The 13,764-nt window shown below is 52.4% G+C and overlaps 1 protein-coding gene across 1 annotated transcript in view; it reads left to right on the top strand.

Moving 5' to 3' along the window:
- FLNC (filamin C) overlaps positions 1-13,764 on the top strand; it is a 128,781-nt gene that overhangs the window by 34,386 nt on the left and 80,631 nt on the right. Inside the window, 6 exon segments of the mRNA XM_033163497.1 lie at positions 3,354-3,602; positions 8,580-8,677; positions 8,950-9,100; positions 10,890-11,008; positions 11,352-11,429; positions 12,595-12,757. Coding sequence (XP_033019388.1) covers positions 3,354-3,602; positions 8,580-8,677; positions 8,950-9,100; positions 10,890-11,008; positions 11,352-11,429; positions 12,595-12,757 — 858 coding nt within the window.

The following is a 13,764-nucleotide window of genomic DNA, read 5'->3' as shown; positions in this document are numbered from 1 at the left end:
ATAATAATAATGTTAAGGGGTGCTCTCATTTTCTTACTCATATTGAAATACTGCCCCTCAGTGAGGCCAAACTTAGATTCACAAAATGTTTAGGGGTATGCGTACCCCTGCTACCCCCAGAAAAAAGCACTGGGGATTTCTCTTGGCCTCAATGAACAGTTGCTCTCCACACAAACCCTTGTGTGGAGCCAAGCCCGGTTGGAGCATAACTTCCTCTGCAGACAGGGATCAATGACGGACATTTGGAAAACTGTGTGCATGGTTCTGGTTGTCTCACCTCAAACAGGGTATTTTAGAGCTGGAATGCAGCTGGTAGAGAAGCAGACACGGGGCAATGGATTCAAACTACAAGAAAGAAGATTCCACCTAAACATTAGGAAGAACTTCCTGACAGTGAGAGCTGTTGGACAGAGGGATTTGCTGCCAAGGAGTGTGGTGGAGTCTCCTTCTTTGGAGGTCTTGAAGCGGAGGCTTGACAGCCATCTGTCAGGAATGCTTTGATGATGTTTCCTGCTTGGCAGGGGGTTGGACTGGGTGGCCCTTGGGGTCTCTTCCAACTCTAGGATTCTATGATTCTACTGCCATGCGCTCTACGTGGGGCTACCGTTGAAAGTGACCCAGAAACTGCAACTAATCCAGAATGTGGCAGCTGGACTGGTGACTGGGACCGGCCGCCGAGACCACATAACACCGGTCCTGAAAGACCTACAATGGCTCCCAGTACGTTTCCGAGCACAATTCAAAGTGTTGGTGCTGACCTTTAAAGCCCTAAACGGCCTCAGTCCTGTAGACCCGAAGGAGCTTCTCCACCCCAATCGTTCAACCCAGACACTGAGGTCCAGCTCTGAGGGCCTTCTGGCGGTTCTCTCCCTGCGGGAAGCGAGGTTACAGGGAACCAGGCCGAGGGCCTTCTCGGTGGTGGCGCCCGCCCTGTGGAACGCCCTCCCATCAGATGCCAAGGAAATAAACAACTATCTGACTTTTAGAAGACATCAGAAGGCAGCCCTGTTCAAGGAAGCTTTTAATGTTTGATGTTTTATCGTGTTTTTAATATTCTGTTGGGAGCCGCCCAGAGTGGCTGGGGAAACCTAGCCAGATGGGCGGGGTATAAATTATAAATTATTATAAAAGGTTCAGAAAAGGTCCATCAATATGATCTGGGGTGGTGGTGGTGGAGAGATGCCCCTTTTAAGAAAGGTTGCAGAGTTTGGGACTTTTTAGTTTAGAGAAAAGGTGAGGAAACACGGTGGCACAGAGAAATGGATAAAGGAGTTTTTCTCCTCTCGTTTCACTGGAAATCTTCAAAACGTTGCATGGTTAAACTGTGGAACTCCCTCCCACAGGAGGCAGCAATGACCATCCATTTGAGCAGCCTTAAAAGAGGATTAGACTAATTCCTGGCCGGCTCTCTTGGCCAATAAAGCGAGATGAGCGCCGCAACCCCAGAGTCGACCGCAACTGGACCTAATAGTCAGGGGTCCCTTTATGGGATGCGGGTGGCGCTGTGGGTTAAACCACAGAGCCTAGGGCTTGCTGATCAGGTCGGCGTTTCGAATCCCCGCGACGGGGTGAGCTCCCATTGCTCGGTCCCAGCTCCTGCCAACCTAGCAGTTCGAAATCACATCAAAAGTGCAAGTAGATAAATAGGTACTGCTCCGGTGGGAAGGTAAACGGTGTTTCCGTGCCCTGCTCTGGTTTGCCAGAAGCGGCTTAGTCATGCTGGCCGCATGATCCGGAAGCTGTACGCCGGCTCCCTCGGCCAGTAATGTGAGATGAGCGCCGCAACCCCAGAGTCGTCCGCGACTGGACCTAATGGTCACGGGTCCCTTTACATTTAGCCATGCTTCTGAGATTGCCCTCGGGATCGAATCCTGCTTGCGGGTTTGCCACGGGCAACCGTTCAGCCATTCAGTGTATACGTGATAAAACACAATACGCCACAGAGACACTGCAAAACGAGAATCAAAACGACACTTTTTGTAAGCTTGTAGAGAACAGGATGCAGGAATAGATGGGCAGGTGGCCTGATCCAGCAGCCTCTTCTTACCCTCTCACCTCCGTGACGCCGGATGCCTCTGGTCCACCTGGAGATGCTGAAAGCGGTCCATCGCAGCGCATTGCCACAGCTTATGTTTGTTATGAAGCGGAGGAGAGATTGCTAAGGAAATGGGAAGCTGACTTGTTCTCTGTACCGACTGTTTATGGAAAGACTGAGCTCGGAGGGAAAGGGTTCGGCACTGTATCGCATTGTTGTTCCCAGCCTTGAAAATGTGTCAGAGATTCCTAGGATGGCGGGGGGGGGGACACGGGATTTCCCCGTAACCTCTTCACCCCCCGCTTCTCAAACCTCATCCTTCCTGCCGCACATAGCAACCCAACGCACGCACGAAACCTGTTCCCAACCTTTCCTTCCGTATGAAAGTTAACGAGCTGGAGGGTTCCCCAAAGGTCATCTGCTCCAGCCCCTGTCGTTAGGAAGAGCCGGGGAGCAACGCGCTTCTCTGATTTATTGATTTGTAGAAGTGTCAGCCATATCGCAAGGCGGTGTATACGTGATAAAACGCAATACGCCACAGAGACGGTGCACAACGAGAATCAAAACGACACTTTTGTAAGCTTGTTTAAAGGGTAAAGGTAAAGGGACCCGTTGCTCGGTCCCTACTCCCGCCAACCTGGCAATTCGAAAGGACGTCAAAGTGCAAGTAGATAAGTAGCTACCGCTCCGGCGGGAAGGTAAACAGCGTTTCTGTGCGCTGCTCTGGTTCACCAGAAGCGGCTTAGTCCTGCTGGCCACATGACCCGGAAGCTGTACGCCGGCTCCCTCGGCCAGTAAAGCGAGATGAGCGCCGCAACCCCAGAGTCGTCCGCGACTGGACCTAATGGTCGGGGGTCCCTTTACCTTTTACCTATAGCTAAATGGCAGAACACCTGCTTTGCACACAGAAGGTCCCAGCTAGGAATCTCCAGGCAGGGCGGGCTGAGAATCACATTTTCTCAGGAATGACTCAATGGGCAAGAGACTTCGGATATGACGTACAACTCTCCTCATGGGAGAAGTTGTGGAGGGAAGATTTAAAATTTATTGCGCGTAGTACATTGAAAGAAAACTATATGAAGATGGTGCATAGATGGTATTTAACTCCCAGTAGGGCTTGCCGATCGGAAGGTCGGCGGTTCGAATCCCCGCAATGACGGGCTGAGCTCCCGTTGCTCGGTCCCTGCTCCCGCCAAACTAGCAGTTCGAAAGCACGTCAGAGTGCAAGTAGATATATAGGTACCGATCCGGCAAACCAAGCAAAGTTCTCCTTGCCTTGTTGCTAACCGTTTCCCTCTCTGCTTTTCCTCCCCGACAGACAGCAAGGCCATCGTGGATGGGAACCTGAAGCTGATTTTGGGCTTGATTTGGACCCTGATCCTGCACTATTCCATCTCGATGCCCATGTGGGAAGACGAGGACGAGGAGGACGCCAAGAAGCAGACCCCCAAGCAGCGGCTGCTGGGCTGGATCCAGAACAAGGTCCCTCAGCTGCCCATCACCAACTTCAACCGCGACTGGCAGGACGGCAAGGCGCTGGGAGCCCTGGTGGACAACTGCGCTCCGGGTGAGTAGGAATAAGCCGCCGGATGGTGGCTCAGGCCTTTGGCGTTCCTCGTGCCTTGGGTCCCTGGGCGGACTACAAATCCCATCGTCCTTGACCAGGTGGGCTAAGCTGGCTGTAGACGATGGGAGTTGTAGTCCGCCCACATCGGGGGGGACGGGACCCAGGAGCAAAGAATGCTACTTAGCTCGGTAATGTCCGTGCTGACTGCCAAGCAGCTCTCCGGGGGTTTCAGATAGGAGATGTTCCCAGCCCTGCCTGGGGATTGAGTCTTCGGCATGCCAAGCAGGTGTTCTGTGCCCACCGAGCTGCAGGCCTTGCCAGCCGGCTGTAAACACGTGTGCCAGTTCAGAAATGGCCCCATTCTGCTTTCTTCGCCACACTGATGCAAAGTGCAGTGGTACCTTGGTTCTCGAACTCTCTTGTATTATTTTTATTAAATCTTTATTGATTTGAATTAAAAAAATATCAAAACACAATGACATTTAATACAGACACAAAACCAGAAAATAAAGAAGAAAGAAAATAAAAGGAGATTAAGGGGGGGAAAAACCATAATTACTATACATTTCATATACAGTGGTACCTTGACTTACGAATTTAATCCGTTCCGAATGCACATTCGTAGGTTGAAAAATTCGTAAGTCGAAAAAAGCGATTTCCCCATAGGAATGCATTGGAAACGTAAAAATTTGGGAAAATTCGTAAGTCAAGTAAACCGCATCTAAAACCACCAACGGATGTCCTTCGGATGTCGAAAAATTCGTAGGCGTGCGGGCACTTTTTCCATTCATAAGTCGAAAAATTTGTATGTCGAAAAATTCGTAAGTCGAGGTACCACTGTATGTAAATGCTGTATCATATTTACAAACTCACAAAAACGAACAAAAACATTACTGTGAATTAGCTAAAAAAAAGACTTCCAAATATTTTCATTTACTGTGTATTATAAAGGAAAGAATGGATATGGTTCTCAAACTCAATCCATTCCGGAAGTCCGTTCCAAAACCAAAGCGTTCCAAAACCAAGGCGCGCTTTCCCATGGAAAGTAATGCAAAATGGATTAATCTGTTCCAGACTTTTGAAAACAACCCCTAAAACAGCAATCTAACATGACCCATAAAATGAAAGCAATAAACAATGTGCTGAGGTCACACCATCAATCAATCAGTAGCTGAACTGGGTTCCCCACTGTCACAAAAACGAAACAAAAGGAGCCGCAAAAACGCAAAATAAATTGCAAAAACAGACAGACCTCAGCGTAACACTCAAAACGGAAGCGTGGGACTCAGAGCACGTTCGACTTCTGGAAAAAGTTTGCAAACCAGAGCACTTCCTTCTGTATTTGCAGTGTTTGGGTTCCAAGTTGTTTGAGTACCAAGGCGTGCCACTGTACTGGAACCATAGGAAGGGAACCCCAGGGGTCATCCAGCCCAACCCGCTGCGATTCAAGACTCTCGGCTAATAAACACACCCGTCTCTAACACGGTTACAGCTGGGCTGTGCTTTTAGTCCTGCTCCTGAGGTTCCACGTGGTCCCCCCCTCCATCTCGCCCCCGTGGGGTGAGGGTGAATGTCCGCATGCAGGTGCCCGGGGGAGAAGTCACGTGACCTCAGAGGCGGGGCTAAAACCTATGCAGCAGGATTGCCAAATTAGGATTATTGATGTTGCTGTTTTGGTGTCCTCCAGCTGTCTGGGGCTGCAGCTGTTGGGAGTTGTAGTTGGGAGTTGTAGTTCGGAAAAGCTGGAGGGCGCCCGGTTGAGGAAATCCGCCTTCTCCCGTGTCTCCTCTTGGGCTGGTTTATGCTGCGGAGCTCAGCTCCTCTTCCAGGGCTCATCAGCCTAAACACTTCTTCTCTCTCGGATTTATGGCTGGCCGGGGGGGGGGGGAGGGAATCTACCCTCGGCTCAGGAAAAGCAAGCCAAATTTGGGCAAACTCAGAGGTCTGGACGGATATGCTTGGCAATGTGAGAGTCCTTGGCTTGTTTGTGGGTTGTGTATCTCGCTGTGTAGAGGCGTCAGACATGGATTGTAGCCTCCCTAATGTTCAGAATTTAAATCCACCCCTCCTTTTTTTTTAAAAAAAATAAAAATCTGTGGAATTAAGGCAAGATTTCTCCCCAGGCAAACCTTGCTTAGCATCGTCAATGTGGCATTTTATGAGCCACAGATCTCACCGCCACAGATGTGGCTCATCCGCCATGCGCTGTCACACTGTGGAGTTGTGGCGCAGAGCTGCACCCTAATAATGATAATAATAATAATAATAATAATAATAATAATAATAATAATAATAATATGCTGGCTATCTGACTGGCTTGCCATAAGCACATACAGCACACATTTAAAGTGCATGTTTTTGCCCAAAGAACCACGGGAGCTGTAGTTTGCTAAGGGTGCTCGGAAACCTGCGGGGGGGGAACTACAGTTCCCACGATTCTTTGCGGGGAAGTTATGCGCTTTCGACAGTGGGGTAGTGCTTAGCAGGCAAACTCGGCCCTCCAGATGTTTTGGGACTACAATTCCCATCATGCCTGACCCGTTAGCTAGGGATGATGGGAGTTGTAGTTCCAAAATATCTGGAGGGCCGAGTTTGGCCATGCCCGGCTTACAGTGTCAGGCCAGGACCTGGGAGAGCAGGGTTCGAATCCGTGCACAGCCATGAAGTTCGGTGGGGGATCTTGGGCCAGTCTCTGCCTCTTCGCCCAGCCCACCTTGCAGGATTGTTGTAGGGATAAAATGAGGAGGGGGGGAGAACCACACATGCTGCCTTGAGCTCCATGGAGAAAAAGGTGGACTATAAATGCCATAAAATGTATGTTGGGCGTGCTTAAAATGTGCGGCATGGATCTAAGCCCCCCTGAGTTCCTGGCAGTTTGGCCCCAGGTTAATGGGGAGCAGGATTGCAGCCAGGTTAGTGGGACTTACATCTGAGTAGACACTTACAGGGTTGTTGCATTCTCAAAGTCGCCCGAGAGCGACTTCCCCCCCTCTGACAGGCGAAGGGACTGATTACCTTGATGCTTAAGGGAATGGCACACCACGCATGGGCAGAGGCACTCTTGTCCTAGACGGATTGCGGGGCCGAATCCTGCTGCCGTTGAAATATTGGCGGGTGTGGGTGCTTTAAGGCTCAGTGAGTCCAGGATCGAATTAAATGGAGATGGGGTGGGGGGTAGCCACCTGTCCTGCCCCCCGCTGAAAGCCTCAAGAGAAGACCCTGCTCCCAAGAGCTTTCGTTATCCTGCCTCGCAGGGGGTTGGACTAGATGACCCCCAGGGGTCCCACCCTCCCACTTTGAGAATCATGTGATTCCTTGGCATTCACATTTTTTGGCGAGGCGGGAGGGTGGAGCGATGGACAGCTGAGCGCTGGGGCTGCCCCCCCCCCCCCCGTTGCTGAGCCAAGTTGTGCCGGGGAGTTTACCTTAACAGAAGCCGCAGCCAGGCCTTATATGTTGATAGCTTCCCTCTGGGTCTGCCCCCCCTCCCCGCCTTAGTTCTTGGCATACTTTCTCTCCTCCTCTGGGGATCCCCCAGGCAGGCGGTCGCGCTGCTTGCAAATCTTTGGCAATCCATCTCCAGCACGAACCCCTCTGCCCATCCTCTGCGGTGCTAAAAAAAAAAAGCCTCTTCCTCTCTGGCGGAATCGCAGAGTTGGAGGGGGACCCCCAGTGGTCATCTAGCCCAACCCGCGGCAATGGTGGCACTCTGCTGTTCAGTGCAGCTGCCGTGCGCCACTCCAGAAATCCAGAAACATGCCGTGTCAGGAGAAGCAGTCCTATATACATATATTAAATATTAAATTATATATATATATATTAAATTTTCTATTTTACAATTTAGAATATTCATTTAAACCTTCTTTTTCCATGGTTCATTCTGCATAGCATAAATCCCAGCATATTTTATATAAACTAAACCAGAGGTCAGCAAACTTTTCAGCAGGGGGCCGGTCCACTGTCCCTCAGACCTTGCGGGGGACCGGATTACATTTTTTTGGGGGGGGGGGAAATGAACAAAGGAACAAATTCCTATGGCCCACATGCTGATTCCTGGACCGTCCGTGGGCTGGATTTAGAAGGCGATTGGGCCACATCCAGCCCCCGGGCCTTAGTTTGCTTACCCATGAACTAAACCATTACGAATTCCATTATTACTTCCCTCACTGTTGAATTTATCTTAATGCTGCCCACATTTTCAAGTGTACACAGTTTCCCCTTGAGGGCTTATCCTGGCCAGGCAAAACTAGCACGGTCATTAAGCAGCGGGGCCTGGGGAGAATCCGAGAGAGAGAGAGAGAGAGAGAGAGAGAGAGAGAGAGCAGGCCTTTGGGGGACTAGATGGCCTTTGGGGGTCCCTCCTGTGACATCATTCCCGGCGTCTGTTCCACGAACGCCGGCCTCTCGCTCCTTTCTCTGCTGCAGGAGGTTGAGTCCCACAAGGGCAAACAGGGCACTGCCACGCCTGCCACAGAATCGCAGAATTGGAAGGGTCCCCCGGGGGTCATCTAGTCCAACCCCCTGCAATGCAGGAATCTCAACTAAAACATACATGACAGGTGGCCATCCAGCCTCTGCTTCAAGCCTGCCAGCTTTCTCCTCCGCCGTCTTGCCCTTGCGCAACTTAGCAGGGAAGAAGCGGGAGGCGGCGCCAGGGTGTGTTGGCTCCGCCTTCGATTGGCTCTGGCTCCGCCCGCTCTTGGACCCCAACCACGGGCACCTTCCGCTGAGTCTTATCCAGTTCCGTGTCTTATTTCTCCCCTTTGCGCTCCCTTCCTCAATCCAGTTCCGGTTCTTCTCAGCAGCTGGGGCGGCTTGCAATAAACCCTGGAGTGGATCCAGTTCCTTTCCGATTGGATCCGGCAAGCTTTGCCAAGGATGGCCACAATGCCCCTATTGTCTCTGGCGCTCTCCTGGCAGGCGCCCCCAAGGCCGGCGCTGCCTCTCTGACCCTGTCTTTATCTCTCCTTCCCATAGGCCTGTGCCCGGACTGGGAGACCTGGGATCCTAAGCAGCCCGTGGAGAACGCCCGGGAGGCAATGCAGCAGGCAGACGACTGGCTGGGAGTGCCCCAGGTACTACCTTGGCAAAAAAAACGGGGCTTCCGGAGGGCTGGGCTCTCTGGATCAAAGCCACCCTTTCCCCTCTGCCTTTAAAAGTTGTCCGGCGGGCGGTAATCCAACCGGCGAAGACTCTTTTCGCGCTTTGCCTGTTGAATTTCTGCCTGTTGCGCAACAGGGAAAGGGGCGGCTTTGGCACGCCGGAGGGAAACAGCTGGTGGGGAAGGGGTGTTATTCCTCTTTGGCGCCCCACCCGTTAACATGGCATTACTCCTCCTCCTCCACAGGTGATCGCCCCCGAAGAGATCGTGGACCCCAATGTGGACGAGCACTCGGTCATGACGTACCTGTCCCAGTTCCCCAAAGCCAAGCTGAAGCCGGGGGCTCCCCTGCGCTCCATGCAGCTGAACCCCAAGAAAGCCAAGGCCTACGGTCCAGGTGAGTAGCCCTGGCAGAAGAGGCAGAGGGGCCAGTGGTCAAGGGAATTGATTGCTCTCTTCTCCACCCAACTCCCAAGGGACGTGGGTGGCGCTGTGGGTTAAACCACAGAGCCTAGGGGTTGCTGATCAGAAGGTCGGCGGTTCAAATCCCCGCAATGACGGGGTTGTTCGGTCCCTGCTCCTGCCAACCTAGCAGTTTGAAAGCACGTCAAAGTGCAAGTAGATAAATAGGTACCGCTCTGGCGGGAAGGTAAATTGCATTTCTATTCACTGCTCTGGTTCGCCAGAAGCGACTTAGTCATGCTGGCCGCATGACCCGGAAAAACTGCGGACAAACACCGGCTCCCTTGGCCTATAGAGCGAGATGAGCACCGCAACCCCAGAGTCGTCCACAACTGGACTTAACGGTCAGGGGTCCCGGGTTAAACCACAGAGCCTAGGGCTTGCCGATCAGAAGGTCGGCGGTTCGAATCCCCGCGATGGGGTGAGCTCCCGTTGCTCGGTCCCAGCTCCTGCCAATATAGCAGTTCGAAAGCACATCAAAGTGCAAGTAGATAAATAGGTACCACTCCGGCGGGAAGGTAAACGGGGTTTCCGTGCGCTGCTCTGGTTTGCCAGAAGCGGCTTAGTCATGCTGGCCACATGACCCGGAAGCTGTACGCCAGCTCCCTTGGACAGTAAAGCGAGATGAGCGCCACAACCCCAGAGTCGGACACGGGGTCCCTTTACCTTTACCACCCAACTCCCAGTTGACCAGGAGAAGGCCTGCCCTAGCCTGCTCCCATCACTTTAAGAAAGGGATCAATCCGGATCAATCAACCAGAGAAGCCTTCTGTGTTCTGGAGCTAAAGAGGGGGCCTCTGGACTCTTATTTCCATTTCATAGAATCATAGAATGGGACCCCCGAGGGTCATCCATCCCAGCCCACTGCAATGCAGGAGTCAGAGCTATAGAATCGCTGAAGGGAGTAATTCAGTCATGTACCAGGACTTCGGGTTTACAAATGCAAAGTGAATTAAAGGGCTCTGTTGCCCGAAGGCAAACAAACAAACCAACAAACAAAACCCACTTTAAAATAAACATTAGATGGGGAAGTCGGTTGAAAAGCATGGAATGAGTGAATTGCTGAGAAGGCAGTTAAAGAGCCCACAATTGGGATGGGACCCCCAAAGATCGTGGAGTCCAAGCCCCCGCGATGCAGGAATCTCAACAGAAGCCTCTGGAGTTGCTGAATGCTCGCTGCCTGATTTGATAAGCCGGTCAGGCAAAAGGTATAACAGAGACCGGGCGAAATCAAAGTTCCGGGAGCTTTGCGCAAGAAGATTGTTACGAATTCTTGATAATTCGTGGAGGAGGGGGTTGGAACCGCGTTACGATTCTATGAGGATTCAGAAAAGCGGAAATACGGTGGTACCCCGGGTTACGCACACCCCGTGTTGCGGACGTTCGAGTTGCGAACGCCCGCAACCCAGAAGTGTTTCCGGAGCGCGCACGACCCGTGCGCAACCCCTGGATGCGCAGAAGCGTTCTGCGCACTTTGTGCATGCGCAGAAGCGCTCAAATCGCGCTTCTTCTGGTTTCCCCCCCCGTGCGTTCATGATACACACGCCCGCGTTATGTACCACGACCCAGAATGGATCGCGTACATAACCTGGGGTACCACTGTAATAATAATAATAATAAGAAGAAGAAGAAGAAGAAGAAGAAGAAGAAGAAGAACTGGGGAACTGGAAAGGGACGTGTTCCACCTGCTGTATCCCGTCTAACGTATCTGACGTTCCTCGCAGGTATTGAGCCCCACGGTAACACAGTGCTGAAACCAGCCCATTTCACAGTGGAAACCATTGAGGCAGGATTGGGAGAGGTGCTGGTGTACATCGAAGACCCCGAAGGACACACAGAGGAGGTACTGGGCTCTGCAGCCTTCTGCTCTTCTCCTTGCCCTCCCGAAAGCCCCGGGTTTTGTGGGGTCCTGCGCCTGATCGAATTAAAACGGGGGGCTTTGCAGGCAAAAGACACGGCAGGGAATCCGAGTCTCAACGCCTCCTGAAATACCAAACAAGGATCGGGAACACGCAGCCCTCCAGCTGTTGCTGGACTACAACTCCCACAATCCTTTGCCATTTCCCACGGCAGAGTCTAGCAACAAATGGAAGGCCCTGCATTGCGGGACACCGCCGTAGGGACGCGGGCGAGGGTGGGTCTCGCTAGGAAATAATGTCTCCTGCTTTCGTTCCTCATCCACCCAGGCCAAAGTGGTCGCCAACAATGACAAGGACCGGACGTATTCTGTCTCCTACGTGCCGAAGGTGGCTGGCTTGCATAAGGTGAGAGGCCCTCTTCATCTGTGAGCATGGAATCAGAGAAGTGTTGAGCTGGAAGGGACCGTCCCGGAAGTCATCTAGTAATTAAAATTATAATTATAATTTTTACCTCACCCATCCGGCTGGGTTTCCCCAGCCACTCTGGGCAGCTCCCAACAGAATATTAAAAACACAATAAAACATCAAACATTAAAAACTTCCCTAAACAGGGCTGCCTTCAGATGTCTTCTAAAAGTTGGATCGTTGTTTCCTTGACATCTGACGGGAGGGCATTCCACAGGGAAGGTGCCACCACCGAGAAGGCCCTCTGCCTGGTTCCCTGTAACCTTGCTTCTCGCAGGGAGGGAACCGCCAGAAGGCCATCGGAGCTGGACCTCAGTGTCCGGGCTGAACAATGGGGGTGGAGACGCTCCTTCAGGTCTACAGGACCAAGGCCGTTTAGGGCTTTAAAAGTCAACACCAACACTTTGAATTGTGCTCGGAAATGTCCTGGGAGCCAATGTAGGTCTTTCAGGACCGGTGTTATGTGGTCCCGGCGGCCGCTCCCAGTTACCAGTCTAGCTTCTGCATTCTGGATTAGTTGTAGTTTCTGGGTCCCCTTCAAAGGTAGCCCCACGCAGAGAGCATTGCAGTAGTCCAAGCGGGAGATAACCAGAGCATGCACCACTCTGGCGAGACAGTCTGCGGGCAGGGAGGGTCTCATCCTGCGTACCAGATGGAGCTGGTAGACAGCTGCCCCGGACGCAGAATTGACCTGCGCCTCCATGGACAGCTGTGAGTCCAAAATGACCCCCAGGCTGCGCACCTGGTTCTTCAGAGGCACAGTTGCCCCATTCAGGACCAGGGAGTCCTCCACACCTGCCCGCCTCCTATCTCCCCAAAAACAGTACTTCTGTCTTGTCAGGATTCAACCTCAATCTGTTAGCTGCCATCCATCCTCCAACCGCCTCCAGGCACTCACACAGGACCATCACCGCCTTCACTGGTTCCGCTTTAAAAGAGATGTCCAACCCCACGCGATGCAGGAATCTTTCCTCGCAGGAGCGTTGTTCCAACCCTTGATGGTTTTGCCCCTTTCTGGCCCTTCGCCAGTGTGTGCCAGTCCAGGCTGGTTCCCTCCCCATAGAAAAAAATTCACCCTCTTCCCCTCCCTGCTCTCCTGCCCTAGGTCACGGTGCTCTTTGCCGGGCAGAATATCGACAAGAGCCCCTTCGAGGTCAACGTGGGCATGGCCCTGGGGGATGCCAACAAGGTGACGGCCCGGGGGCCAGGCCTGGAGCCCGTGGGCAATGTAGCTCACAAGCCCACCTACTTTGACATCTACACGGCAGGTAAGTGGCCAGGCAAATGCCTCTGAGAAGCCTTCAGACACATAGCTGTCAACTTTCCCCTTTTCTTGCGAGGAATCCTATTCGGAATAAGGGAATTTCCCTTAAAAAAAAGGGAAAAGTTGACAGCTATGTTCAGGCAGCCATGCCCGACTGAGTGCCTCCAGCACCCTGAGACATCCAAGGTAGACTGCCCCTGCACGTGGAAGCTTCCTGGCTAATTGCCGCCAATGGGCATTCCCCCCGAGGGTTGCCAGACCTCCATCTCTTGACTTGAAATTCTCCAACTTTGCCTGCACGATGCCCCCACTGCAGGCAGCAGGGAGAGCGCTTTGTCCTCCAGATGGGCGAGAGTGCCAATAACAATAATAATAATAATAATAATAGTTTAAGAAGATCGTGTATGTATTTTGCAAGCTTCAGCTCAGCAGGAGATGGCTGCCAAGCATAGCTTAGACCAGGCATAGGCAAACTCGGCCCTCCAGATGTTTCGGGACTACAACTCCCATGATCCCTAGCTAACAGGACCAGTGGTCAGGGATGATGGGAGCTGTAGTCCTAAAACATCTGGCGGGCGAGTTCGCCTATGCCTGGCTTAGACTCTGCAGGTCTGAGCTCATCCTCTCCTCATTCCCAATTAACTTCCGTCTCCAGGGTCTTTCCCAGTGACATCACCAGGGGCTCTTCCCTGTGACGTCAGTAGGGGCGATCCGTAGCTCTCAGTTTCAGGCTCTGAGATCTCAGGGTCTGGGACGCTCCTCACTTGGCAACCCCAATATCCCAGCAGGAACTTCTTCCACCCCTTCCCAAAGCCATTTGAAGCACGGATCGTGGGCCTCCTCGGGGGAAACGGCCGAGAGGGTGCGGAGAGGACTGGCACCCGTGGGAAGGCACACAATTCTTCCGACAGCCAGAGTCCTCAAACTGTAAAGTTGGAAGGGACCCCCCAGAGGTCATCCAGCCCAGCCCCCTGTGAGGACACGGATCAAACACTAGATGGAGTGGATGGT

The sequence above is a fragment of the Lacerta agilis genome, chromosome 10, assembly GCF_009819535.1.
Source record: "Lacerta agilis isolate rLacAgi1 chromosome 10, rLacAgi1.pri, whole genome shotgun sequence".
In the NCBI taxonomy this organism is placed as follows: Eukaryota; Metazoa; Chordata; class Lepidosauria; order Squamata; family Lacertidae; genus Lacerta; species Lacerta agilis.
Note: the sequence above shows the minus strand (reverse complement) of the source record. Positions and strands in the feature narration are given on the sequence as shown.